Raw genomic sequence first — 27,638 nt, forward strand, 5'->3', positions numbered from 1 at the left:
CCTCAGGTAGTGTAGATTCAAAGTTGTGAAAATCATGACCCCCAGGGGTAGGGTGGGGCCACAATGGGGGGGTCGAAGTTTTACATAGGAATATATAGAGTAAATCTTTGAAAATCTTCTTCTCAGAAACTAATCAGCCAGGAAAGCTGAAACTTGTGTGGAAGCATCCTCAGGTAGTGTAGATTCAAAGTTGTGTAAATCATGACCCCCAGGGGTAGGGTGGGGCCACAATGGGGGGGGGGGGGGGTCGAAGTTTTACATAGGAATATATAGAGTAAATCTTTGAAAATCTTCTTCTCAGAAACTAATCAGCCAGGAAAGCTGAAACTTGTGTGGAAGCATCCTCAGGTAGTGTAGATTCCAGGTTGTGAAAATCATGACCCCCAGGGGTAGGGCGAGGCCACAATGGGGGGGGGGTCGAAGTTTTACATAGGAATATATAGAGTTAATCTTTGAAAATCTTCTCAGAAACTAATCAGCCAGGAAAGCTGAAACTTGTGTGGAAGCATCCTCAGGTAGTGTAGATTCAAAGTTGTGAAAATCATGACCCCAACGGGTAGGGTGGGGCCACAATGGGATGGTCGAAGTTTTACATAGGAATTTATATATAGAGTGAATCTTTAAAATCTTCTTCTCAGAAACTAATCAGTCAGGAAAGCTGAAACTTGTGTGGAAGCATCCTCAGGTAGTGCAGACTCAAAGTTGTGAAAATCATGACCCCCAGGGGTAGGGTGGGGCCACAATGGGGGTCGATGTTTTACATAGGAATATATAGAGTAAATCTTTAAAAATCTTCTTGTCAGAAACTAATCAGCCAGGAAAGCTGAACCTTGTGTGGAAGCATCCTCAGGTAGTATAGATTCAAAGTTGTGAAATTCATGATCCCTGGGGGTAGGGTGGGGCCACAATGGGGGATTCAAAGTTTTACATAGGAATATATAGAGTAAATCTTTAAAAATCTTCTTCTCAGAAACTAATCAGCCAGGAAAGCTGAAACTTGTGTGGAAGCATCCTCAGGTAGTGTAGATTCCAGGTTGTGAAAATCATGACCCCCAGGGGTAGGGCGAGGCCACAATGGGGGGGTCGAAGTTTTACATAGGAATATATAGAGTAAATCTTTAAAAATCTTCTTCTCAGAAACTAATCAGCCAGGAAAGCTGAAACTTGTGTGGAAGCATCCTCAGGTAGTGCAGACTCAAAGTTGTGAAAATCATGACCCCCGGGGGTAGGGTGGGGCCACAATGGGGGTCGATGTTTTACATAGGAATATATAGAGTAAATCTTTAAAAATCTTCTTCTCAGAAACCAATCAGCCAGGAAAGCTGAAACTTGTGTGGAAGTATCCTCAGGTAGTGTAGATTCAAAGTTGTGAAAATCATGACCCCCGGGGGTAGGGTGGGGCCAAAATGGGGGTCGATGTTTTACATAGGAATATATAGAGCAAATCTTTAAAAATCTTCTTCTCAGAAACTAATCAGCCAGGAAAGCTGAAACTTGTGTGGAAGCATCCTCAGGTGTTGTGAAAATCATGACCCCCAGGGGTAGGGTGGGGCCACAATGGGGGGTCGAAGTTTTACATAGGAATATATAGAGTAAAACTTTGAAAATCTTCTTCTCAGAAACTAATCAGCCAGGAAAGCTGAAACTTGTGTGGAAGCATCCTCAGGTAGTGTAGATTCCAAGTTGTGAAAATCATGACTCCCAGGGGTAGGGTGGGGCCACAATGGGGGGGTCGAAGTTTTACATAGGAATATATAGAGTAAATCTTTAAAAATCTTCTTGTCAGAAACTAATCAGCCAGGAAAGCTGAAACTTGTGTGGAAGCATCCTCAGGTAGTATAGATTCAAAGTTGTGAAATTCATGATCCCTGGGGGTAGGGTGGGGCCACAATGGGGGATTCAAAGTTTTACATAGGAATATATAGAGTAAATCTTTAAAAATCTTCTTCTCAGAAACTAATCAGCCAGGAAAGCTGAAACTTGTGTGGAAGCATCCTCAGGTAGTGTAGATTCCAGGTTGTGAAAATCATGACCCCCAGGGGTAGGGTGGGGCCACAATGGGGGGTCGAAGTTTTACATAGGAATATATAGAGTAAAACTTTGAAAATCTTCTTCTCAGAAACTAATCAGCCAGGAAAGCTGAAACTTGTGTGGAAGCATCCTCAGGTAGTGCAGACTCAAAGTTGTGAAAATCATGACCCCCGGGGGTAGGGTGGGGCCACAATGGGGGTCGATGTTTTACATAGGAATATATAGAGTAAATCTTTAAAAATCTTCTTCTCAGAAACCAATCAGCCAGGAAAGCTGAAACTTGTGTGGAAGTATCCTCAGGTAGTGTAGATTCAAAGTTGTGAAAATCATGACCCCCGGGGGTAGGGTGGGGCCAAAATGGGGGTCGATGTTTTACATAGGAATATATAGAGCAAATCTTTAAAAATCTTCTTCTCAGAAACTAATCAGCCAGGAAAGCTGAAACTTGTGTGGAAGCATCCTCAGGTAGTATAGATTCAAAGTTGTGAAAATCATGACCCCCAGGGGTAGGGTGGGGCCACAATGGGGGGTCGAAGTTTTACATAGGAATATATAGAGTAAAACTTTGAAAATCTTCTTCTCAGAAACTAATTAGCCAGGAAAGCTGAAACTTGTGTGGAAGCATCCTCAGGTAGTGTAGATTCCAAGTTGTGAAAATCATGACTCCCAGGGGTAGGGTGGGGCCACAATGGGGGGGTCGAAGTTTTACATAGGAATATATAGAGTAAATCTTTAAAAATCTTCTTGTCAGAAACTAATCAGCCAGGAAAGCTGAAACTTGTGTGGAAGCATCCTCAGGTAGTATAGATTCAAAGTTGTGAAATTCATGATCCCTGGGGGTAGGGTGGGGCCACAATGGGGGATTCAAAGTTTTACATAGGAATATATAGAGTAAATCTTTAAAAATCTTCTTCTCAGAAACTAATCAGCCAGGAAAGCTGAAACTTGTGTGGAAGCATCCTCAGGTAGTGTAGATTCCAGGTTGTGAAAATCATGACCCCCAGGGGTAGGGCGAGGCCACAATGGGGGGGTCGATGTTTTACATAGGAATATATAGAGTAAATCTTTAAAAATCTTCTTCTCAGAAACTAATCAGCCAGGAAAGCTGAAACTTGTGTGGAAGCATCCTCAGGTAGTGCAGACTCAAAGTTGTGAAAATCATGACCCCCGGGGGTAGGGTGGGGCCACAATGGGGGTCGATGTTTTACATAGGAATATATAGAGTAAATCTTTAAAAATCTTCTTCTCAGAAACCAATCAGCCAGGAAAGCTGAAACTTGTGTGGAAGTATCCTCAGGTAGTGTAGATTCAAAGTTGTGAAAATCATGACCCCCGGGGGTAGGGTGGGGCCAAAATGGGGGTCGATGTTTTACATAGGAATATATAGAGCAAATCTTTAAAAATCTTCTTCTCAGAAACTAATCAGCCAGGAAAGCTGAAACTTGTGTGGAAGCATCCTCAGGTAGTATAGATTCAAAGTTGTGAAAATCATGACCCCCAGGGGTAGGGTGGGGCCACAATGGGGGGTCGAAGTTTTACATAGGAATATATAGAGTAAAACTTTGAAAATCTTCTTCTCAGAAACTAATCAGCCAGGAAAGCTGAAACTTGTGTGGAAGCATCCTCAGGTAGTGTAGATTCCAAGTTGTGAAAATCATGACTCCCAGGGGTAGGGTGGGGCCACAATGGGGGGGGTCGAAGTTTTACATAGGAATATATAGAGTAAATCTTTAAAAATCTTCTTGTCAGAAACTAATCAGCCAGGAAAGCTGAAACTTGTGTGGAAGCATCCTCAGGTAGTATAGATTCAAAGTTGTGAAATTCATGATCCCTGGGGGTAGGGTGGGGCCACAATGGGGGATTCAAAGTTTTACATAGGAATATATAGAGTAAATCTTTAAAAATCTTCTTCTCAGAAACTAATCAGCCAGGAAAGCTGAAACTTGTGTGGAAGCATCCTCAGGTACTGTAGATTCCAGGTTGTGAAAATCATGACCCCCAGGGGTAGGGCGAGGCCACAATGGGGGGGGTCGAAGTTTTACATAGGAATATATAGAGTAAATCTTTAAAAATCTTCTCAGAAACTAATCAGCCAGGAAAGCTGAAACTTGTGTGGAAGCATCCTCAGGTAGTGCAGACTCAAAGTTGTGAAAATCATGACCCCCGGGGGTAGGTTGGGGCCACAATGGGGTGGTCGAAGTTTTACATAGGAATATAAAGAGTAAATTTTTAAAAATCTTCTTCTCAGAAACCAATCAGCCGGGAAAGCGTAAACTTGTGTGGAAGCATCCTCAGGTAGTTTAGATTCAAACTTGTGAAATTCATGATCCCTGGGGGTAGGGTGGGGCCACAATGGGGGATTCAAAGTTTTACATAGGAATATATAGAGTAAATCTTTAAAAATCTTCTTCTCAGAAACTAATCAGCCAGATGATTCTTTATAATTGTTAAGACTTTGGCTCCAGGACAATTCTTCGGCCTCACAAGAAGGTTCAGAGTTTGATGTAGCTTAATATCCCATATATAAACAATTGTAAAGGATCTTTTTGAGGACTGCAATACTCAACATGTGATATGAGTATAAAATAATCCTGTTAGAAAAGGGACTAATGATTATAAACATAAGAATATCCAGGGGGAAAAATGGATTTTATTTTTACAGGATCTACATGTATTATTGTACATTGTCCAGATTGTTTGTATTATGACTTCATTAAGCTGATTTTATCATACCCATTGTTCCTCAGGTGAGCGATGTGGCCCATGGGCCTCTTGTTTTATTAGCTCACCTGTGCTGTATGCTCATATGAGCTTTTATGATTACCCTGTGCATAGCATCCATTCTTCAGCTACTTTCAAGAATTTTAAACTTTGGTTTTCTTGAATGTTTTGACCATTTGCAACTAAACCTGCCATAACGCATCATAAGGTACCGGTAATGAGAAATAAGATTTGTTTATAGTGAAGGACAGCACTCTTTTAAACTGGGAGATAATAAAAGAGAAATGAAACGAGGGTTTTCGTCTTAAATATAAATTTTTTCATGCGTCACAAAATTTGCGTAAATGGTGCAAAGTTCAACAAAGAAATACATGTATGTAGATAATGTTTATAAAAAAATTTCTCAAGATCTCCAAAATGATTTTGAAGCATTGCTTATTGGCATAAATGGTTTCAAAGAAAATTCTTTCTATTCTGTTGCCATCTACCAGTAATGAATAGTTCAAGTAATGGTAACAATTGTATTTAACAAGCCGTGGTAGGTGAAGCCCGTACGACTATTGTACTGAAACAGTCGGGGGTAATGTATCCTGAGCATGTGATGTCAGATGCTCACATTAAATCGAATATACCGGTATATACTGTAAATTCCTTATATTACGCGAGTACATGTACTTATTTCCGCGATCCTACTGTTTTCTGTCAAATCGCGAGAATATAAAATCGCGGACGCAGGACATTTATCCATATTTCTTATAGGTCCCAACTCTCAGAAAATAATGGCGAGAATTTAAAATCTGCGAGGGATGCTTCTCGCGATTTTACGCGGATATAAATTCCTTGCATTTAATTAGGAATTTACAGTAACAGATACATGTATTGTCTTTACAAATCAAATGATTCAATCTCCAATCAAATGATGGTTTGAACACTTCATTCTAGTGAGGGTATTGTCTCAAGTTTCTTCACATCCAATTTAACCATATAGCAAACAGATTTTACATAATTTGTCTTGTTCATTTAATTTTTAATTCATTATGTTACGAATACATGTAATTTGATAAATCAAAAATCCATTGACAATATGTATGCCAAATTCTAGCCAAGCAATTTGTTTCCATTTCCTTTATATCTTATTTTTATTGTAGATCAATGGTTGATCACATTTCTATATACATGTATGCCTTCGCACATTTCTTAATATTGTTGTACAGATGATAGATCTCAAATTCAAATTTTTTTTTATTGTATCAATAAATTTTTCAAAATTCTTCAATCCATTCACAGTAAATAGAGTTACATGGAAATCTAACCCAATGATTTGTATCAAGTTTCTTTATACATGTACAAGAACATCCTCAACTGTTTTTAACATACTGTACATAATTGGCTACATTTCTATACAGCTTTTGTATAGGACAGTTCTGCATTAAGCAGATAATTAGCACTCTGACTTGATTGTGTGCTTTACATTACATCCTAAAGTTTTCGACCGACTGTCTGAATTACGTGTATTTGCTGTTGTGATGGAACTTGGTATTCTTCTTTGTTGTGGAAGATTTCTGTTATTATTTGCTGTTGTGACGGAGTTTGGTATTCTTTTTAGTTGTCTGTTTATCTTGAGTCTTCCTTGAAACCGTTTTGGACTGGCCTGCATATTTTTTTGCATCATTCCTAGATTAAATAAAATCAGATACATAGTTAAAAACTTTAAAGATTTAAAGACCATTGTTCATGAATATACATAAACATGTATGTATCCACGACCTTATACAAAATGCCTTAGCTAGGATAAATCTGCAATGGGCATAACCAAGTATAAATGATTTACACACTTTCAAATAATTTTACATTCGGAAATTATTTATTTTACTGAAATAAAGTAATTTCATGTACAGGTATAATTATCGTCGGATTTGAAATATATTGTAACTCACTTGCTCATCTTGATCTTGTCTCTGCATCCTTTGCCTCCCTCCCAATGCTGGGTGCGAACTTGGGTCATTGACTGCTTGCAGGCCACACATGCTTTATCCATGGCAAATGGTTGTTCCTTGCAACAATGCCCACAGATCATCCTGGTGGCCAGGAGCATTTCATGGTCTCCTTCCTTCTCCTCATGGCAGATATCACATGGGTAACATTTACCGCAGCAAGGAAACCTGAAATTGATATGATCAAAGTTATATTATTCCAGTTTGATGATGGTGTTATTTTGCAAAGATAAAACAAATTGGTTGTTTTCTTTTCAAGTTAAAAATGATCCTTATAAATAACCTGTTATTTAATTCCATTTATTAATTATGTTGTTGGAATTTTTTATTTTATTTCATTTTGATTTTTAATTCTATTATTATAAGGAAAATGTTAGTGTAAACAATTAGCCATTTTAAATGGTTCAAGAGAATATGGACATATCAAATGAACACACTGAATAGTTTTTATCAAAATACATGTATCTATTGCTATTTACCTGAACCAGCGATAGCTTTTCTTGTAGTGTTTACAAGTTCCATCAGCAGGCAGTGGACGCCCTAACTGGATCTCTGGCTCCTTTGTTTTCTTTTTGGGCTTCAAGACTGGAACTTTGTGCAAGCCTTTCTCATCTATATAATTGTAAAAAAAACTAAAATTAAATACTTTTCAAAATGCAGAACTTCTCTTTGGGGAGAGGGGCTCTACTGTAACATTAAATTATCTCACAAAAGAACTACAATTAAACTGGTCAAGATGGTCATGGCAAGAATCTTGATGCAACAATTTTAGTCTCCATTTACCTGTTACTGGTTCTGAGGGAACAAGCTGTGCAAATCTGACTGACTCAGCAGACATTTTCATTTTACTGTGACAGCTTGCACACCATGTGTCGGTTACTTGTCCAAAGGCCATTGACTGTAATAAAAGAAAAAGACACACTGTACTCAAATTCTTTAAATTTTTCACCTTTTAAAAAATGGAAGATTGGAGATATATTACTGATGCACTATTTTTACAAAGTTTGAATGATATTAACTTTTATTAATTAAGGTACATACTTTGGCTTTCATCTCCTTGTTGCAGCTAAAGCACCCCAGCTTGAACACACAATCCTGGAGGATGAGATCAAACGGAACGCATCCATCTAAATCCAGATAACCAACAACAGAAGAAAACTGGTGCATGATGGCAGAGCGGAAGGTCAGGATCTGGGGGTAGCTGCACTTTAAACAGGTGACCATGTTTGGCCTCCCTGAGGGTGTGGTGACATCCATTTTGTTCTTGCAGCGACCACACTGTATGATGACTTTGAGAGTAATGCAGGTCAGGGTTGAAGCATTATCCTTGAGGGTCAGGTTCCTCAGTTTTATTTCAGTGCCTCGCCTCTCATTTTTCTCCGGTTTAGTGTCATTGATGGTAGATTCAATAAGGTTGTCTTCTTCCTCAGATTCAGATTCTTCGACCTGCTGCTGTGGACCTAGAAAAATTACAAATGATTATGTCACGCAAGTACAGTATCTTAGTGAATAAAGTCTAATTTTTACTACATTCTAACAAAAGCCTCAGAAATAGTGGTTACCCCAAGAGGATATCACTGACATAATTTTCTGTAAAATATATCTCTATTTCTTTTATGTCAAAAACTTATTAAAAAAATTAATAAATTTGTTTCCTCAACAAATTGGAGTGAAAAAAGTGTAGGCTAGTTTACGTCCATGTCAGATTTTCAATCCCAAAGACTCTGTGAAGTTAATACCAAGCTTTACCTGTGTACACCAAGTCCTCTTCTTTTTTCCTATAAGCCACTCCTCGAAACATGTTGCTCTCATCCTCATCTTCCTCACTGTCTTCCTCATCTTCCTCCTGATCTTCATCACTAGCACCAGCTTTGACCTTTTCCTGAAGTTTGGATGCAGGAATGAACTGTAACCCAGCTGCCTTAGCTTCAAGTTCTTTCTTCAACTACAACATGTACAATACACATGTATTATTGTATATATATGTATTAAATTTTATGTTTATCCCCCCAAAAAACCAAATAAAGGAATAAATATAAGTACTCTCTCTCTCTCCATCTCTCTCTCTCTCTCATTAAGATTAGATGTTCAAAATCTGCTGCTACTTCTCAAACAAGCAGTGGCAAATTCTGAACATCTAATTTTAATTAGTAAGATTGATATCTCTTTTACTCTCATTCATGAACATATACTTTGCACTTAGAAAAAAATACTCACTTGTCTTAGTGCTCCTGTTACAATTGTTTCAAGGTTTCTGTCCAGCCATTTTAAGAACGGTCTAAACTCCAGTCTGACAACCCCGGCTGATATCAGCTCTGCCTGTTTTGTATTAGTCCATTCCTCTAGAGAAGTTTCAATAAACCTGCAAAAAGAACCAATACATGTGCTCATGACCATCTTTACATTGAGAAATTCAATAATAGTCTAGCTTTCAAATGTTATGAACATTCATCCCTACCATTATTTATTGTCCTTGAATTTCTTATCAACAAAACAACATTTCAATAACAATCTCAATGAATATGGTACCTTCGCACTGTTTCCGGTAGGTGTTGTTCATCAGGAACTTTGACACTAAACATCTGCAAAATAAAAAGAAATAATTTTTATAAACATAAACGCAATTTCTAGAATCATTGTAAATATTTTATCGTATTAACAGCATCAATTAGACTAATAGATTCATTTTAAAAACTACATACCTCCAATGGGTAGGCTCTTGGAATGGTGACTTGTAAGGTGAAAACTTCCACATCATATGGCTACAAGAAATTAAAATATTCAAATCAGTCTACTGAAAAAGTTTATTGTTATAAAAAGATTGTAAAATTATCACTAAATCATGAAGTTTTAAAAAAGTCGGAAGTTATTTTTTGCAATCCTCCACTTCACTATTTTATCCAATCTTTACTTTAAAAAAAAAAAAGACTTTAAAAAAAGAAAGAAAAGAAACTATAAATATTCTTACCCAATCTGGATCTGTGGATGAAAAATCAAACTGCACAGAGAAACTGTTCTCATCATCAGTAATGACATCCAAGTTTGAGGATGCGAGCCTTTTCTTCAGTTGCTCAATCTCTGTCAGTCGAAGCTCCTCAATTTCTTTCTCAAGCAGACTTTCCCTCTTAAGTTCCTTTACTGGCGGAACTGGTATATGTGGAGCTCTCCTTTGACCAGGTCTTGGCGCATATTTCTTGTTAGCTACAGCAGCTGCTCTATCAGACCTGTTCGCTTCTTCAGAACCATTGCTGCTCCTCACTATCTCTAACTCCTCTTTATCCCCTTGAAGGATGACATCTGATACCTCTACTTTATTGGCACTATTTGGATGGTAAAATCTACATTTGTCACCCTTCTGACAATGACCCTCTTGAAAGAAGTGGCAGACTCTTCTTCGTCCCTGATCTTGCTTATCATGTTTAGTCTTCTTAGATGCATGCTGCGGCTTTTTGTCTGCTAAATAACTTTTGGCAGATTTAGATGTCTTTACTTTTTCATCTGATGGTAATGCATGCAGAAAGCGACAATTATTTCCATACTTGCAGTTTCCGTATCGCTCGAAGGAAAAACAAGGTTTTGGAGTGTTGTTTTCTTTTACAGCCTCATGATGCTGATTTTCAAAGGAGAATGACTGTGAAAAAGTATCCAAGAGTGAAGAATTTCCCTCCAAATTAGTTACTGGTTTTCCATTATCATGCTTTTCTGGAGCAGGTGAATTGGAAATACTCGTTGAGGAGTGCAGGAATTTACAGTTCTCTTTAAATTTACAACCACTTTTTGTATTAAAATATTGACAAAGTGGTTTTGATCTACTTAGCATACTATGCAAACCCTTCTCAAATGTAGATGGGTTCTTGCTGAACAGGGTTGTGCAAGAGCTCTTACCGCAAAACTTTCCCTTTTCCAACACTGTTGTTTTCAGTGAGAGGTTTCCACTCAAGGTTTCTTCGCTTGGCAGGGTTTAGTTTTTCCAAGTAGGCTTTTAAGCTATAGAAATGCTAAAGAAGATGTGCAAATTTCAAATGTTGTCTGCAAACGCCCAAAGGGGCTCTGTGTAATTTGTTATGGGAATAGCGTCCTATATATACTGTTATCAGCAAGCAAATTAGGTCAGGTGAATATTTCACAACCAAATTGACAGGAAATGGTGCAACTTTTCTTATTCTAAAGACAAGTCGTACGTAAAATGCTAAAGAAAAAAGTAGTATTACACCCAGAATTTTTATAGAAAGTATCTTATGCTTGTGTGTAGTTATCAATTACATCTTTTTTATCGTATTTTAAAATTCGAATTCAAAATTTTGACCTAAATAGCATGATGTGTTTCATGTGCAACTTGATTAATACGGACATTTTTAAGACACCGGAAGTAAGAGGACACAGCAAGCATGGCAAGGTACCATGCAAGTTGTTTACATAATTTATTGTACTCACACCGAAACTTACTCAAGTCAAAGTTTATCTCGAAGTTCAATATTTTAACTACAAATACCCGTTTGAAATTTGAAACTGTTAGATCATTTTCTTGTACATTTGCAAAGTTTGATAAACCTTACTGCAATGTAGGAACAATAGGACATGTAGACCATGGTAAAACAACGCTGACTGCAGCAATGACCAAAGTGTTATCTGAGGAAATTGGTACAACAAAGGCTGTACAGTTTGATGAGATTGATAAGGCCCCAGAGGAAAAGAAGAGGGGCATCACAATAAACGCTGCACACATTTCATATGAGTCCAAAAACAGGCGTTATGCTCACACTGATTGTCCAGGGCATATCGATTTTATTAAAAATATGATCACGGGAACATCTCAAATGGATGGGGCGATTCTTGTTGTGGCTGCTACCGAAGGAACTATGCCGCAGACTCGAGAGCATCTCCTACTAGCTAAGCAGATTGGCGTTAAACATCTGGTGGTCTTTATTAATAAAATTGATGCTGCAGATGAAGAAATGGCAGAGCTCTGTGAAATTGAAGTCCGAATGTTATTGGATGAATATGGATATCCAGGTTCTGATATTCCTGTGATACATGGATCCGCGTTGTGTGCCCTAAATAATGAAGATGAAGAAATTGGTAAAAATTCTATTCTAAAATTGGTGCAAGCCCTGGATGATTATCTACCTATACCAGATCGTAACTTGTCAGCCCCATTTGTTCTTCCAATAGAAACAGCAGTGAGAATTCCAAGCCGTGGAACAGTTGTTGTTGGAACTTTGAAAGAAGGAGTGATAAGTAAGGGTGATGCTGCAGAAATCCTTGGTCTTGGTGTCTCTATGCAGACAACAGTATCAGATATTGAAGTGTTTCATGAATCAGTACCAAAGCTTTATGCAGGACAAAATGCAGGAGTTCTTTTGAAAGCAGTTAAACAAACCAACATTGTACGGGGAATGTTTTTAGTGAAACCAAATTCAGCAACTCAGCATTCCTTTTTCTCGGCAAAAATTTATGTTCTTAAGAGAGAAGAAGGAGGACGAAGCAAACCACTCAGGGATAAGTATCAACAGCAGCTCTTCTGTTCATTGTGGTCCATGGGAAGTATCATATATCTGCCGGAAGATTTACCAATGATTATGCCAGGAGACACTGCTGATGTCAAAATACTATTACGACAGCCAATGATTCTAAAGGTTGGACAACAGTTTACCATTCGTGAAAATCAAATTTCTGCCATTACTGGAATTGTAACTGAAATATTACCTCCCCTTGATGTTGAAATTAAGGGCTTTACCTTTCTCAAACCTCAGCCTGCTGTGAAAGTAGAGGGAAGAAGAAAAAGAAAATGATGTGATTATTATTTCATTATGAAAACTTTGTTTCTATTTTATTTACCAAATTTTTTATATTAAAGAGAAGAAATATTTATTTTCTTGGGTCTTGATTTAAAAGTACCAGTAAGCTTTTTTCATTCAAGAAATAAACAGCAATTTAGAAAGTTCATCAGGATATGAACTTGGTTGGTGTTGTCACTCTTTTAATGAAATCCTTTGAAGCCCAAAGGGCTTCTCAGAATATTTTATCACATACCAACCAAGTTCATATCCTGGTGAACCTTTTAACATTTCTGCTATTACTTATATTTACATATAGGTACAATAAGCCCTTGTGATAATCATTGTAAGGTCATTAAAAAAGATCACACAGAATTGAATGTTTTAGCTATTAAGCTATAGGTTCATATAAGGAAGCATATTTGCAAATGTAAATATATGTTATTTTTTTATATCTACGATCTTTAGATACTAAGAACACTTGTAGAATCTGCACAGTTCTTGGTTGGATCTCATCCTTTGCTAGAATAGTATGAAAATGGTAAAGACCATGTGTGCATGATGTTTAAGCCTCAAGTTATTGCAAATATTACTTAAATGTCAAACTATATATATATATGTGTAGCGCGAAATGGGCTTTGCAACTCAGTTTCAGTATACATGATAAAGCTTTAATTTGAATATAACGCGAGTAGAGGCATTTTTAAAACAATTTATGCATTTCACAAACTATCTAGTTATCTATTACCGGCTCTATTATTTACGTTACTGAGAACATTTTATATTACGAATGCCCTTTGTAGTCTTTTCTTTCTGATAAATCCGTTTAATGGTAAAAAGAGAGCATAAAAAATAGACTGAATAAATACTTAATAAATTTTACCTTTCCAATAATTTTTGAAACCTATTTTGGAAACTACTTTGCAAACAGTGAAAGTATATTAATATATTTACATTTTCCAGTGTGTTTGCCTGTGATAACACTACGTATCGATTTTATACTATATAACCCATAACTGCAAATGACGCCAAAGTGATGCGCCAGCGGGGTTTGCTTATTTATATTTAAATATTTAAATCGTATTTAAATCGTACGATGGCTCAAAACCATGTAAGTATAAGTAATAAGGGGTCATTCTTTGAATATAATGAGGTGATAATTTCTGTCTGGGCGTGATCAAATCTATCATAAAGCCTATTTTTCCGCATCTCGGGTTTTATTTTCTCGCGTTCAATTATTATATATACATATACGCCTTTTGAACTAATTTCACTGAAAACGCATTATTACACCTTTTGATTTGATTACACTGAAAAAATATTGCCCCTTATATGTTGTTGACTTATTTAAAGAATTTGTTTATGACTACTTTTCGAATTTAATGGCTTTTGAAAAATATGCGTTATGAATAACACATTGAATTGTGTATACATGTATATTTACATTCTACTGTGTTTTTTCCCCATTAAATTCGGTGATAGAGCTTTAAATGGCTTTAAACGAAACAACACAATCACTGCGTAAGTAATTACATGTCATACATTTAATTAACATAAGTACTTCCCAAACATTGATTTCTATGTTATCGGTATAAAAATAAATTTCATACATGTTTGGTAAAACACCATGCATTACAAATATTCAACAATAAAGTTGATTCTATTGCTTAAAGGAAAATTTCAAGAGTTACTTTTTCATGGGTTATATCTACAAGCACTTTATACCGATTTATTTGATAAATTATTTTATTTCATCAATAAGGTCCGGAAGGCATGTAAATATAAGCATTAAATGATTTATTTTTGACGTCGTCGTGTCAATAACCGCCGTCATTTAAGCAGACAAATTATCATACATGTAACGCGCAGTTATTGACACGACGACGTCCAAAATAAACCATTCAATGCTATGATAACGCCTTACACGGCATGCGCGGATCTAGAGGGGGGGGGGGGGGGGGGTCGGGGGGGGGGGGGGGTCCCGACCCCCCCTGGAAAATGAAAATTTATTAAATTTACATAGTAAAATTATCGCGAAAATATGCCTCGGACCCCCCCTGGCAAACACAATTATCCTTCGGACCCCCCCTGGAAAAATTTTCTGGATCCGCGCATGCACGTTATATATAATGTCGTCTTTTGGTTATTACAATGGCTTTTATATTGTCAATAAATCTTTCCATATTAGTTTCATTTTAAAAGAAAATTTATAAGACATCATGATATCAATTAAAATATCATTTCGTAATAACGATGTTTATTGTCTAATACAATTCAAGAAAATTTACACTTCTAACTACGCCGTGTTATTTGTAGAGACCGCGGTTTATAGAGACATATATTTACAATGAACGTACCAAACATCGAGTTTCTTTAAAATACTGCTCGCGTACGCGTGAAAACAATTTGTTTCAATAATTTAAATCAACATTTACTGTAAATTCACTGATTATCAATTAAGACTGTGACTTTGATAGGCAATATAAAATTACGAGATATATTGTAACATTTCTCTCTTTAATACATGTACTCTTTACTACTTTCTCTGTAGCCTTTATGTTATATAATTTTCTTTTGTCTGTCATTTGATTTCACTTTGACTGTATGCCAACATGGTGATGTCAATAAACCATTGAATTGAATTGAATAATACAAGACAAGCTGTATTTTCTGATTGACTATTCCTTTTTCGCGCAACTTCTTTTTACAACATTAACCAATTAATTGAACAAAACCAAAACACCCCCCCATATGTGACATGATACGTACGTGTACGTAAATTATACTTTAATTTGATTTTGATTAATATATCTCTTAAAGTATATTTAATAAAGAAACTATAAACAAATAATGAATAATCTTGTACCATATACCATCATAGTTTATGCCTGTCTCACAAATTTATATGATTTTTTCCGGGGGGGGGGGGGGGGGGTTGAAAACGAATTATATTTCATATCGGGATCGGTCAGGAGGCTTACATCGGGATCGACATGTACGCAGAAGAAAAAGTGAAAATAAGAAAGGTAATATTTTGACTCATTATATAACCTTACCTGTGATAATAAGTATTGCCAAAGTCCTTGAATTTATTCAACATTACAACATAAATATGGTGAGTCTTTTAATTGGTATCTAGATATAAAGTGTGGTGAATAGTTCGACGCTCAAAATTGAAAATCTTTCATAACCGGCATTGAATCAGCTGACATCGCATAGTAACAAATGAAAAATATCGTCATATTATCTATAGATTTGGGCTAAATGATTTAATTTGAACATATCTTGAGGCTAAGTATTATTTAAATGAAATAAATCAAAGAGTGGAAAACTAAGGGGATCTATTTTGTTTTGTTATACGTGGATGAGGTGAGACCAATGCAGGTATGATGTTTATTTTAAAAATAGTGTACCGATATATTTTCCAAAGAAAAGTTACTCGGTGGTGGCACCCCTGTTTTAGTTTTCAAGCAATGTTTACTATAAAGAAAACTATCTGATTCAGAGAAGGATTTGAAGTTCTGATTTTAACAGTTAAAACCACCTGCACAGGTCTCAGGTTTTTATCAATTAGTCACTCAATAAAGGCCAAAGAATGAAAATTCGAATTTTCAACTAATTGATAAAAATTCAGGTGCATGTGTTAAAACATCTTATCAATGTCTTATCAATGTCTTGAACTTTCAGGTCTTCATAATGTAAGCTGTGAGGGAACGTTATTTTCCAGGCAATGGCACATCTAGATACAAAGGCCTTCCCCGCAATTTTGAATTATCGCAGCAATATATCTTGTAATTTTTAAAGAGGGGGAAATGATAATGGATGCTCAAGAGTCACCAGGGGTGGCTCACCCTAACATCATAGAAATGCACATGTTGGATCTATACAAATTTTTCCCTACAATGACTTGTTCATCTTGTGCCATGAGAGTGATATACTACCCTTTCATCAAAGTCACAATTCTCCAACAGCAGCAAAGAGGTACACATTTTTTTTATACTGTAGTTTGTACATGATATTCATTTATTTATAATACAGGCTATCTATCATATTTTTATAGATTTCATTTTATTTTTAAAATGCATTATTTACCAACGTGTATTTATAATTTGTTATTTTCATGTTGCAGAGAAAGCAAAGCTTTATAAGAACATAAGTGATGCCTTTGGCAAGATATATCAACGACAGGGGATTAACGGACTCTTTAGAGGTGTGACTTTTCGAGCATTTGGACAAACTCTTTCTTCACTGACATATGTTAGCACCTATGAGGTTGTTAGAGAAGTTACCTCGCACCCATTTATTGCTGGCTTTGCTGCGTCTTGCACGGCTTCGTGCATTAACTGCCCGTTTGATGTTGTGAACCAGTACGTGATTCTGTTGTCAAAACAAGCCACTAGTCAACATGAGGTACAGATTCTAAAAAGTCTTCAACCTTTGAGATTTCCCAAGGAAGTCAGGCATGGAGGACGATGGATTCTGGAAACTTCAGTTATAAGAGACGTTGGGAATCGGCATGGGTTTAAAGGGTTCTGGAGGGCCCTGCCCTTGCTGATGATCAATAATGGACTCCACAGTGCTCTCTGGTGGTCATCATTCGAGTTTGTCTCGGGTATATTACATTGTGTTCATTAGATATTTCATTTCAGAACTATGTACCGAAGTCTTGTACTTCAGGCATTCTAGATCATCAAATGATCTTGAATCAATATAATTGAATAATGAATGCAAATCAATATTGTTTTTACCTTCAAAACTGATCTAAATATCACCAGGGACATTTGTTTAGAAAGGAATGAATACACCAAATTTTTGCATATTCTGGTTATTTCAGTAGACAGTATATTTTACATAACTATGTACAGAAGTCTCGTACTTCAGGCATTCTAGATCATTGATGATATTGATTCAATATAATTGAATAATGAATGCAAATCAATATTGTTTTTACTTTTAAAACTGATCGATCTACTTTATTCCTCATTGATTGAATGAATACTGATATATATGATTTGGAATTCTTGTGAAAACGTTTATTAAATAAACGAAGAAACAAAAATTTATGAAATGTCAGCTAATGAGTAGAGCTGCTGTTTTGTAGGTGTTTTTGCCAGAATGTATCCAGAGACGTCACGAGTTATGAGAAATACCGCCAGTGGCGTTATATCAGGGTTCGGTGTAGCCATTCTCACAAATGGTCTTTCAATCACCACCACAAGAGCACAGGTATGGTATTGTTTTGAGTTTTGATAGAAATTTTGTGTTATGAATATATATAATCAGTCATGTTGATGATCGATGTGCAATTTTTGTATGCTGAAACAAAGTACATTGTCTTTGCATAACAAGTTGAATTCATTACAGTTGTTTGCATACATTGATCAGGAGGTCTATGAAATGGATTTCAAATGACAATACATATCAATATATTTTTTACTTTGTATTAGCATAACTATAAACAATTGAATTTCGATATCTCAAAGACTGATATCTTGAATACAATGGATATATGTCAAAGTGATTTGTAAGTCCCAACCACTTGTTTTTTAAAGTATTTTATCCTCGATATCTCAAATACTTGGATATCTCAAAATTATTAAACAGTCCCATCAAGTTCGAGATAGCAAAGTTTGACTGTACATGTATATCTCTATACAGGGCAATGCATTTAGATGATGCTTGAAACTTAATGCTTTTATTGATTGAAACTACTTCAGGTGAACCAAGCCAGTATTCAGGTAGCTGCTTTGAATCTATACAGAGAGGAAGGACTGATGACATTTTTTACCAAAGGACTGCGTCCCCGACTTATTCAGAACATTTTCTTCTCATTCCTCGCCACACTTGTGTATGACTCTGTGAAGCAGTTTTCACTAAAGGACGAATATAAATCAAAAGTGACATGGTGACGAAAATCCTGCTGTAGTAGAAGGCACTTTCCTTTGAGTTATTGGAAGGAATTGATTGTAAAGACTCTTATTTAGTAAAAAAAAATATTTTACTACATAGATTTTAATGATTTAAGAATATCTTATTTTGCACCATGTGGATGACTAAAATTTTGAAATTCTGTGTTGAAAATAGCAAAATTACAGAAAATGTCATGCCATTACGAGAGTTAAACATTTTATTGAAGATTTGTATCCTTACAAGGTTTTTTCTTGTAAATCTATGATTAACTATTGATTTTTTAAAGACATTTTTAAAAATTGTATTTGGTGTTTTTAACGTTCACAAAAGTCTGTGATTTTACAATGATTACTTTTATATTTTAATTAAAATCAAATTGGTTTTTTCATTTCTCTTTTTTTTTTACTTAATATTTTTTCAACTCATCAAGAAATCAGAATATTACAGAGCAGGATGTGTATATTACTACAAATATAATCATACTAAGACAAGATTACCATCTGTTTATCAATGATATCCTCTGTGTGGTGTTCGTTCTAGTCCTGAAAGTGTTCTTGCTCACTGTATTTGGGTGATCATATTTTTGTAGTGTGTTAATAATGGATTCAGGTCTCTGGAATTAGAAAGGATTTTTGTGAATTCAGAAATATCTATTTTTTCCCATCTTTTTCTGATTTCTAGATTACCGGGTAGATTATTCTCTCTCTCTCTCTCTCTCTCTCTCTCTCTCTCTCTCTCTCTGTGTATTTTTACTGAAAAGAAATCCAGTATCACTCATTCATCAGAAATATTTAGCTTCCTGACAATTTCTATCAAGTTTTAGCTTCTTTAGAGAAGACACATCCACCAACCTTACAATATCCAATACTGGTATATATATTGTAATCCTAAGTAGTTTATGCACATCCTACATACTTCTACTTCAAACCATATTCAGTAAGGAAATGATCAGTTTGGAACAGTCCAGTCCACAAATTGAACCAGTAAGAAAAAGCCTAGCTCAGAACTGTTCAAATTCTGGATACAGAGTGGAACAGTCCACTTATAGAATTCATGCTGCTTGGAATTATCCACATTTCATGTGGAACATCTCATTCACTCTGACAGATTTGAAGAGATAAGAGTATGAAATGAATCGGGTGAATTTACGGATTTTGCACTGGTACATTGTTATTTGCCTTGCTCTAACATCAGTGCAATCTATAATCTTTTTTTATATATATGAACTCGTACGCTAATTTATTATTTCAGTCATTTATTTGCGCAAACGGTATTGATATTATTTTTTGTTCTATTTATTTATTCTCTTTGTTGTTCTACCGTAAACAGAGAAATGTTGAGCTTCCTACGGTACAAGAGATGTCCAGGTTGACAAGATTTTGTTTTATTTTTCTGTGTCCAGTAGTGAGTTTTTTTTTGTTTCACAGTGTACTTTAATTGAGACTGCATGAAATTCCCAATTAAGATTTGAAATCATGATCATGGAGGGTGTTGGTTTCTGGTTTGAAAATAAATAACTGTTGGATTTTAGTAGTTATACATGTATTTTATTCGGTGAAGAAGAGAAATACCAATGCATGTACTAAAAGATTGTTTAGAGCATTTTTTGTGTTTTTGTTTTAATTGTTTAAACATTTGGTTTCTAGCACGTACATTTGAAATAAAATTTGATATATGGCTAGTACATGAACCTCACTTTGTAATTTATTATGAGCCAAGACTCTTCTACATTCATTTGCAAGATATCAAGACTACAGATTTGATACAAATGTATATTATTGATATGATTCAATACACTGGGCAAAAAAAGGCCTGCAGATTACATGTGCCAGAATATCGGTCTATTACAATAGTAGTACATGTACACATTTCCTTTTGTCTAATTTTAATTAGCATTTATATAATTTGTGTATGGTATATGTTTTTTAACTATAGGTCAACAGTTATACATTTTAAGTATTGAATCTTTATTCTCCCCCCCCCCCCCCCCCCCCCCCCCCCCCCCCCCCCTCCGGGTTAAATTTCCCTAATGGATGTAAAAGTAGGAACCAATAAGCTTGCAGTTACATGTACATTTAGGTAGTGTGATTTGAAAATCTTCCTTAATTAAGGAATCCTGAGTAAGGGTTGTTTTCACATGGCAAGCAATGACAGTTCCTGAATATACCATGTGCCATGCCCTGCATTGATTTTTGTTCTATATATGGTAATATACAAGAACATTAAATTAAAAATTGGCTCAATACATCAAATATTGATACATGTATGATGTTTTTTTATTCAAATTTGTGTTGTGCTGCTTTAATTTGGTCTGAATACATCAAATACCTAGATGCTATTTAAAGAGAACTACCATACATGGTATGTGGTGTGATCCCTTTTCATTGGTGCAAAAAAAACGACTTGCCAAATGCTGATATTTCAGCGGCCAAATTGAGTTCATTTTTGCTTTTAGAAACTAAACTTTTTTGAAGATCAACGTGTTTTGTTTATTTGAAATTTTATTTCTCACTGTGGATAACTTTTTTTCTCTTTCTGTCAACATTTTGTGTTGATGCATGTTTTTTTATTACACGTCATTTCCTTAGATTCATTATTTAAGTAAATTGTGCATTCCGTACATTCCGCGCATTCTTGAAAAATCTATCAGTGTCTTAATTAAACGTATTATTTAATTGTAGGAATAAGTTCAAATATAGAAAAGGAATAAACAGCACTAACTTATTGAATATTGTTATTTGTCATTTTGTATGACTACAAAACATGCAAAAGAAATGAGCATACGCTTTGTTAATTTTGGATGCAACGAAAAATAAAAGATGCTTTATAGCTTGTCAGGTTTTTATTTTATTTTATGTGCTTCACCCGATCTCATTTCTTCAACAACAAAAAAGTTTTCTTCTGTTGGTACAAATTTTAAATATGCCCACTGACTGAGGACAAATGGAGCAAAAATAAAAACTTTGACTAATTAAAAAGTGTCTTTGTATAGAATCGTTGAGATCTTTAAAGGGTATAATGAAGGACATTAGGATGAAAGGCATTTTAGAAAATTTTGCCTTGAACTTAATTAATTTCTGTCTTATAAATTTAGTTCAAGATCATTGCACATTCTTAATCCAGCAATCACTCTACGGTTGTGATAAAGCAGATAGGGTGAAGAGGAGAACAAATAGGATCTAGACAAAGGACAAATGGTTTAAGATCACTATACACCTTTTACCAACAAGCACTCAATGTGAAGTATTGGGCTAAGGGAGATAATACAATACAATATGACCTTGACATTGGACTTTCAAATTTGGTTCAAGGTCACTGCACACCCTTAACCAGAAGGCACTATGCTCATGGTATAAGCCACATTGGGTCAATGGAGATATGCAAGATGCTACCTTTTTATGTTGACATGCTACCTGTTGATGTCAACATGCAACTTATTTATGTCGACATGCAACTTATTTGTGTCAACATGCAACTTAGTTATGTTAACATGCAAAATAAATACGTTGACATGCGAGATAAATATGTTGACATGCAACTTAGTTATGTTTACATGCGAGATAAATATGTTGACATGCAACTTATAAGTTGTATGTCGACATAACTAAGTTGCATGTTGACATAACTAAGTTGCATGTCGACATAAATACATTGCATGTTAACATAAATAAGTTGCATGTTGACATCAGTAGGTAGCCTATCTAGCATCTTGGATGTCACATATTGGCGATATTTGAGATCTTTTAATATTCTTATTTGATTGCAGTTTTCTTGCATGTCAACATAGTTATGTTGCATGTTGACATAACTATCTTGCATGTCAACATCTTTATCTTGCATGTCGACATCATTAATAGAAAAGTAACTTGCACACAAGGGGCAGAGATATGCCACCATAGAAACTACTCAAAGGAATGATATTTTGTATGATTATTGTTTGAACAATTCATGCATGAGCATTGCTGATTCAATGTGCAGAGACCATGAATCGTGTTTCTAGGTCACATGTAAGGGCAATTTAGCAAATCTCTTTTGGACAATAATTTCTCACCCCTTGACCAAATCAGACATAACCCAAAGACTGTCTTCAAGGAAAAGACAAGCAGTGACCACTGAATATTACCTCTTTTAACTCTCGTAAGTTTTTCAGTAAAATGCCAATGTCATAAAAAAGACCATGGTAAAAGAAAGGAATCTAAGTACTGTAATTATCTGGTACAGAACTAGACTTGTATTGATTCCTCTACTTTAGGAAAGGATGTATCACAAATGTGTCATACATGAGTGACTTTACAAGTCTAATTTTGAAGCAAAAGCTAAGATAAATTGCAATGGTTGAATCTATTCATATTCAATATTTCTAACTCACAATACATAATTTCAAGAACACTGATACTTATACATGTTAACGATGATAAACTGAGCCTTTTGTCCTTAGCGATCAGATTTCTTGTGTTTATGCTTGTGCTTGTGCCTATGTTTATCTCTGTTGTGCTCTCGACTGCTGCTCCTACGGTCTCGATCTTTCTTTCTCTTTTTCCTCCGTTCCCTATCCTGCTCACCGTCTTCCTCTTCATGTCGACTTCGCTCTCTGTCATTACTTCTTCCATCTCTCTTGCGACTTCTTTCACTATCTTGACTTCTATCTCGCTGACGACTCTCCTTGTCTCGACTCCTATCTTGCTGACGACTTCTGTCTCGATCCCGACTTCTTTCATGGCTCCTGCTTCTGTCTTGGTCTCTGTGGCTTGTGGTTCTGTATCCATCTCTTTGACTTGCATCAACTCTTTCACTATGGTCTTTATTTATGAAACCACTGTCAGACTTTCTAGCGGACTGTGACTGTGTTTCCTCTTCCACAATCTGCTTATCTTCCCCCTGATCTTCTTTCAAAATCTCGGTGAGATAGTCTGTTTGATTCTCAATCACTTCCTTTATAATCTGTTAAATAACATCTAGCATTTAAATTTTATGAAATAAATAGATCAACTATTAACAACAAATACAATCTATTGCAATTATGCTCGAAATATTTATGACTTTTCCAAATTCTATAAAGCATTGTGGCAAAAAGTTTCAAATTCAGTAATAAAACTTCAATAACAAAAAAACACTTTAGCTATCAGAGTTACCATAATTTGATTACTGAGGCTGGTTAAGCTGCCATAAATATGGATATTTCTGTATATTGTGTTTAATACAAAAATCAAATAGATGAAGAAAAACAATATTTAAATGTATAATGAGTAGGACGGTCAGTTTGTCGATAAATATCTAATTTGAAAATATTTTCTCCTTCAATGTGAAAAATATCTAATATGAAAAGTTTTTCCTTTAATGTGTAATTTGTCTAAAAATGCCTATGGTAACTTTTTGACGTTTTTGTGTTCAAAACTTTAAGTTTCCTGGAGAGAACACTCTACAAATCAAACAAATCTCGAGATAAGTCGAGTTACCTCAGTGTAAGATTTCCTCGTGATATGGACGTTCTTGGCCCTGTAGGACTGCCTTCTCCTCTTATAGTCTCTCATGGCCCTCAGGTATTCTGTGTAACTTGTCGGTTTGGAGTTCTGTCCCTCTAAACATTTATGAAGATATTTTCATTGTGCATGAATCACAAAAAGAGAAGTATTAATCGACCTGCATGTAATTTCAAAACTTGTTAGCATTTAAAAAAATTTTTTTTTTTAAATTATATCACAACTTTTGCAAACAAAGAATGAGATACACATAGAAATAGGATCTTTTTGAATGAAATGTTTTCTGTTTGATTTCTCATTTCAATGATTATCAAACATGCGGTGTACAGATTTGTATTGACTAAATTTATTCACATTTCACATGTGATGAGGAAATAAGTGTACTCACAAAGAAAAATGAAAATTTGATTTTCTAACAAACAAAACATAAAATAAAACAAAATACAATCCATGTACAAACTTAACAAAGATATACCACAACTTATATTGAGTTTGGTTTCATACTTCTTGCATTAATTGAATGTCCAGGCAATATGTGTATATATCTACACATACCTAAAGCCTTCTTTTTTACAATTTCTTGGAAGTCGGCTGTCAAAAGTGTATCTGTCTCCACTCCATGAACTTTGTGTTGTTCTTTGGCTGTCTTTATAATGTAGTTGTGTAGTGCACCGCGCTCACTAGGGGTCAGCATAATGCTTGCCTCCTCTGTAGTCAAAGGGACCTCACTCTTGCCATAGAAAACTGTTGACAGAAAAAATATTCATATTATTAAATATGTATCACAAAATTTCATTTCAATGAAATAAAGTTTCTTATGAATTCATAAATGGAGACAATTTACATATCATATTAGTAGGGCTTGCACGATGCATTATTTTCTGTATTGATTTGTATCATGATATTTCTGTCCCTATAAGATATGGTATCATATTATGTATCACAATAACTTCCTTTCAATGAAATAAGTTCTCATTGGATGATATTTCACATTTAAATTTCACAAAAAATTGCGGAGCTGAATTTTTCGTATAGCTGTTTTTACATGTGTATTGATATGCATATATACAGCCCTACATATTATCACAGTAGTTTTATAGAGATGGTATTCTTAAGCATTTCCTCTGTCTATACTCAAGACCCGTTAATGAGTAAATCATAGTTCAATGCAACATCACCAACAGACTTCTTTCCTTTTATCATCAGATTATATTGTAAATCATTATACTTATTACTTAACAAACAAAATATTTCTTCTAAACATCTTACTTGAATGGTTTTCTACATGATGATCCCAAAGAACTTTGTTTAAAGTCTCCTTGTCTGAAAATGCATGTACATATGAAAGTTGTAATTCAAGTTTAATGATCTGATATGATTCAGAAATGAATAAAATATCAACAAAGATTAATACAATGTATCATAAATATAATCATAAAACATCAAATTAATAAATCCTAATACAGAGAAGAAATAAATATCAATTTATCTGCTCAAATGGTAAATAATCATATCATTATGTTATTTCCATTATCATTTAATAAATTTACCATACAAGATGAGAATGTGTTTGATTTCAAAACTTTGAACTAAGAAATGCAAGACAAGACTTTTTAAACTGCTCATAATGCACTGCACACACAGAACTAGATGATAGAATTCAAAGTACAGTAAACCAACTTTTATTTGCGACAACTTCATTTCGCGATTTGCCGGAGATAAACTGGTTTGCGAGGACTATTTTTTCCGACCATGCTTTATTTACACACGTTTTGTTATAACACCTATACGGCAAAGACTAGTTCGTGGCGAGAAATAATCACGACGAAGAGGCTCTTGCCAATCTCGCGAATATTTTTCATAAAAGTTGGTTTACCGTATGTAGAGGGTCTAATACTCATACTGACCAATGGGAACATTGCAGACACTGCTAACATTTTCATAAAAGAACTGTGATGTCCTCTTTGATTCATCCTGTAAAATTACATGAAATAGGTATAAGTGCAATTCATCTGCTGTTTTCAATATCAAATAAATTTAAATGAAAATATTACCTCAAACTAACATCTATTTCAGTGCATTTACATGATTAAGCTAATAAAATGTGTTTTGAATTGATTCATTTACCAATGCCTCAGCTTTTGGAACACCTCTTGAGGTAAAGCGACAAATTTCCTCATGTTTCTTCAGATCTTCTGTCTTCATTATATGTCCAGGATTGTAGCAGCATACACCGATATCCTTTTGCTGGAATTAATTTATATCAACATTATAAACAAATTTTATTACCTGTGATTTATAATGATTCCAATTATCATAAGCCATGTTTACTTAATAAAATATCATAAATTCATTATTTAAACTATAATTTATATAATATGAATAGATGAAGCAATTCTGAATCTTAAAAAAAACTATTAATAAATCATACTCTGTCCCAAGATATCCTCGATTCACATTTTGCTTAATTGCTCCATATTTATAAATACCTCAGGGTTCAAACGATGTTCATTCAAAAGTATGAAAAGTTTCCAAGATTTCTCCTCTAAAATGCCCCCTTTAGCTCATCAGGTTTCAAAACATGGCTAAAAAATGTGATGTCTATGGGGATTTTGTATTGCAGCAGACCCGGATGATAATTGAAAATTTGTGCGAGGTATTCCGAGTGACTTCCGAATGGAGAAAAGATGTAAACATTCCCCATTATAAATCTCCATAAGAAATATGTTTTCGTTCCTGTGAATTTTCCGAGTGAAAAATGATAATGTGTCAATGATGATATCTTGGAAAATTTCCCTTTCACCAATTTCAATTGCACTTCTTTCACAGGTATTTGTATTTTTTATCAAAAATCAGCCAAATGTGCAGCATAAATATCTTGGGACAGTCTATAACACAATTTTTTCTGCTATCATTAATCAAACAATTATTATAAAAGTCCAATTGTATCATTGAATATATTATACTAGTGCATTTGTTTAGGGATATGTTTTTAATACTTGACCAAACCTCGACAAAATGAGAAGGCGACCAGTCCAGTTCCTGTAACACCTTGCTGAAGGTATTTTGACAGGTCTGCAGAAACGCCTTTGTCTCATTCAAAAACTCTTGTCTGGCTTTCTCTTTCTCTTCCATTATTGCTGATCTACAATGCACTTTTATGATGTATAATATCTCAGTAATAAGCTTGCAGGGATTAGTAGATAGAATGTTCTATCGTTAAAATGACAGATGTCCTACGGACCTGAGCGTAGCCTGGTCACGGTAAGATTATTCTTTCTAAGGGATTAGATGCTCAGATTTATAATCCAAATTCAGAAGAAAATACATGTACATGTATTATTTCGAACAAGACGATTATATCACAGGCACCTGAATTTTCTTTTAATAAGCTCAACAAAACCAAAGATAAGAAGTTCTTACCCCTCTATATATGTAAATGAATCGACGAAAAGAACTTACCACTGCACTGTGCATGCACAGAACTAAAATTTATTTTAGATCGGGCTCGGGTTCGTGGTGAATATAAACTCCATACAGAAATCGTTACCATTCCGGATTTTAACTTCCCATTCAATATTAATCATCCGTTAATTTTATTCATTTTTTCTTTCATATATATTCATTCATACATCATATACTTTTAGAAAGATAAGAGATGAGCTTTTATATTTATGGCTTTCCATATTAACCAATCACAATACACATCATTGTTACGTCAGTTT

At 35.0% G+C, this 27,638-nt stretch overlaps 4 protein-coding genes across 5 annotated transcripts; 2 read left to right on the forward strand and 2 right to left on the reverse strand.

Moving 5' to 3' along the window:
• Positions 1-5,755: 5,755 nt before the first annotated feature.
• Positions 5,756-10,922, reverse strand: LOC105327994 (uncharacterized). Its single transcript, XM_011428700.4, has 10 exons — positions 9,715-10,922; positions 9,449-9,508; positions 9,276-9,328; positions 8,964-9,108; positions 8,496-8,691; positions 7,788-8,206; positions 7,530-7,644; positions 7,226-7,358; positions 6,690-6,914; positions 5,756-6,426 (listed from the first exon to the last, which is right to left on the reverse strand). Exons 1-10 carry the CDS (start codon positions 10,564-10,566, stop codon positions 6,321-6,323), a joined length of 2,304 nt encoding a protein of 767 aa, XP_011427002.3. The 5' UTR covers positions 10,567-10,922; the 3' UTR covers positions 5,756-6,320.
• A 135-nt stretch (positions 10,923-11,057) lies between these two features.
• LOC105327993 (elongation factor Tu, mitochondrial) lies at positions 11,058-12,615 on the forward strand. The gene is made up of 2 exons (XM_020067132.3): positions 11,058-11,142; positions 11,313-12,615. Exon 2 carries the CDS (start codon positions 11,360-11,362, stop codon positions 12,536-12,538), a length of 1,179 nt encoding a protein of 392 aa, XP_019922691.3. The 5' UTR covers positions 11,058-11,142; positions 11,313-11,359; the 3' UTR covers positions 12,539-12,615.
• Positions 12,616-15,459: 2,844 nt separating this feature from the next.
• On the forward strand, positions 15,460-18,821 carry LOC105327990 (solute carrier family 25 member 44). 2 transcript variants are annotated; one of them, XM_034467799.2, is made up of 5 exons: positions 15,460-15,549; positions 16,211-16,504; positions 16,653-17,135; positions 17,625-17,749; positions 18,241-18,821. In XM_034467799.2, exons 2-5 carry the CDS (start codon positions 16,336-16,338, stop codon positions 18,430-18,432), a joined length of 969 nt encoding a protein of 322 aa, XP_034323690.1. In that variant the 5' UTR covers positions 15,460-15,549; positions 16,211-16,335; the 3' UTR covers positions 18,433-18,821. The 2 variants fall into 2 exon arrangements, with proteins under 2 accessions (XP_034323690.1, XP_034323689.1); XM_034467798.2 differs by having other exon boundaries at positions 15,522-15,638.
• Positions 18,822-20,906: 2,085 nt separating this feature from the next.
• On the reverse strand, positions 20,907-27,356 carry LOC105327989 (U11/U12 small nuclear ribonucleoprotein 48 kDa protein). Its single transcript, XM_066087578.1, has 8 exons — positions 27,337-27,356; positions 26,923-27,058; positions 26,041-26,160; positions 25,821-25,887; positions 25,183-25,236; positions 24,469-24,657; positions 23,890-24,011; positions 20,907-23,374 (listed from the first exon to the last, which is right to left on the reverse strand). Exons 2-8 carry the CDS (start codon positions 27,046-27,048, stop codon positions 22,868-22,870), a joined length of 1,185 nt encoding a protein of 394 aa, XP_065943650.1. The 5' UTR covers positions 27,049-27,058; positions 27,337-27,356; the 3' UTR covers positions 20,907-22,867.
• Between the last annotated feature and the right edge of the window lie 282 nt (positions 27,357-27,638).

Source organism: Magallana gigas, chromosome 6, assembly GCF_963853765.1.
Source record: "Magallana gigas chromosome 6, xbMagGiga1.1, whole genome shotgun sequence".
Classification (NCBI taxonomy): Eukaryota; Metazoa; Mollusca; class Bivalvia; order Ostreida; family Ostreidae; genus Magallana; species Magallana gigas.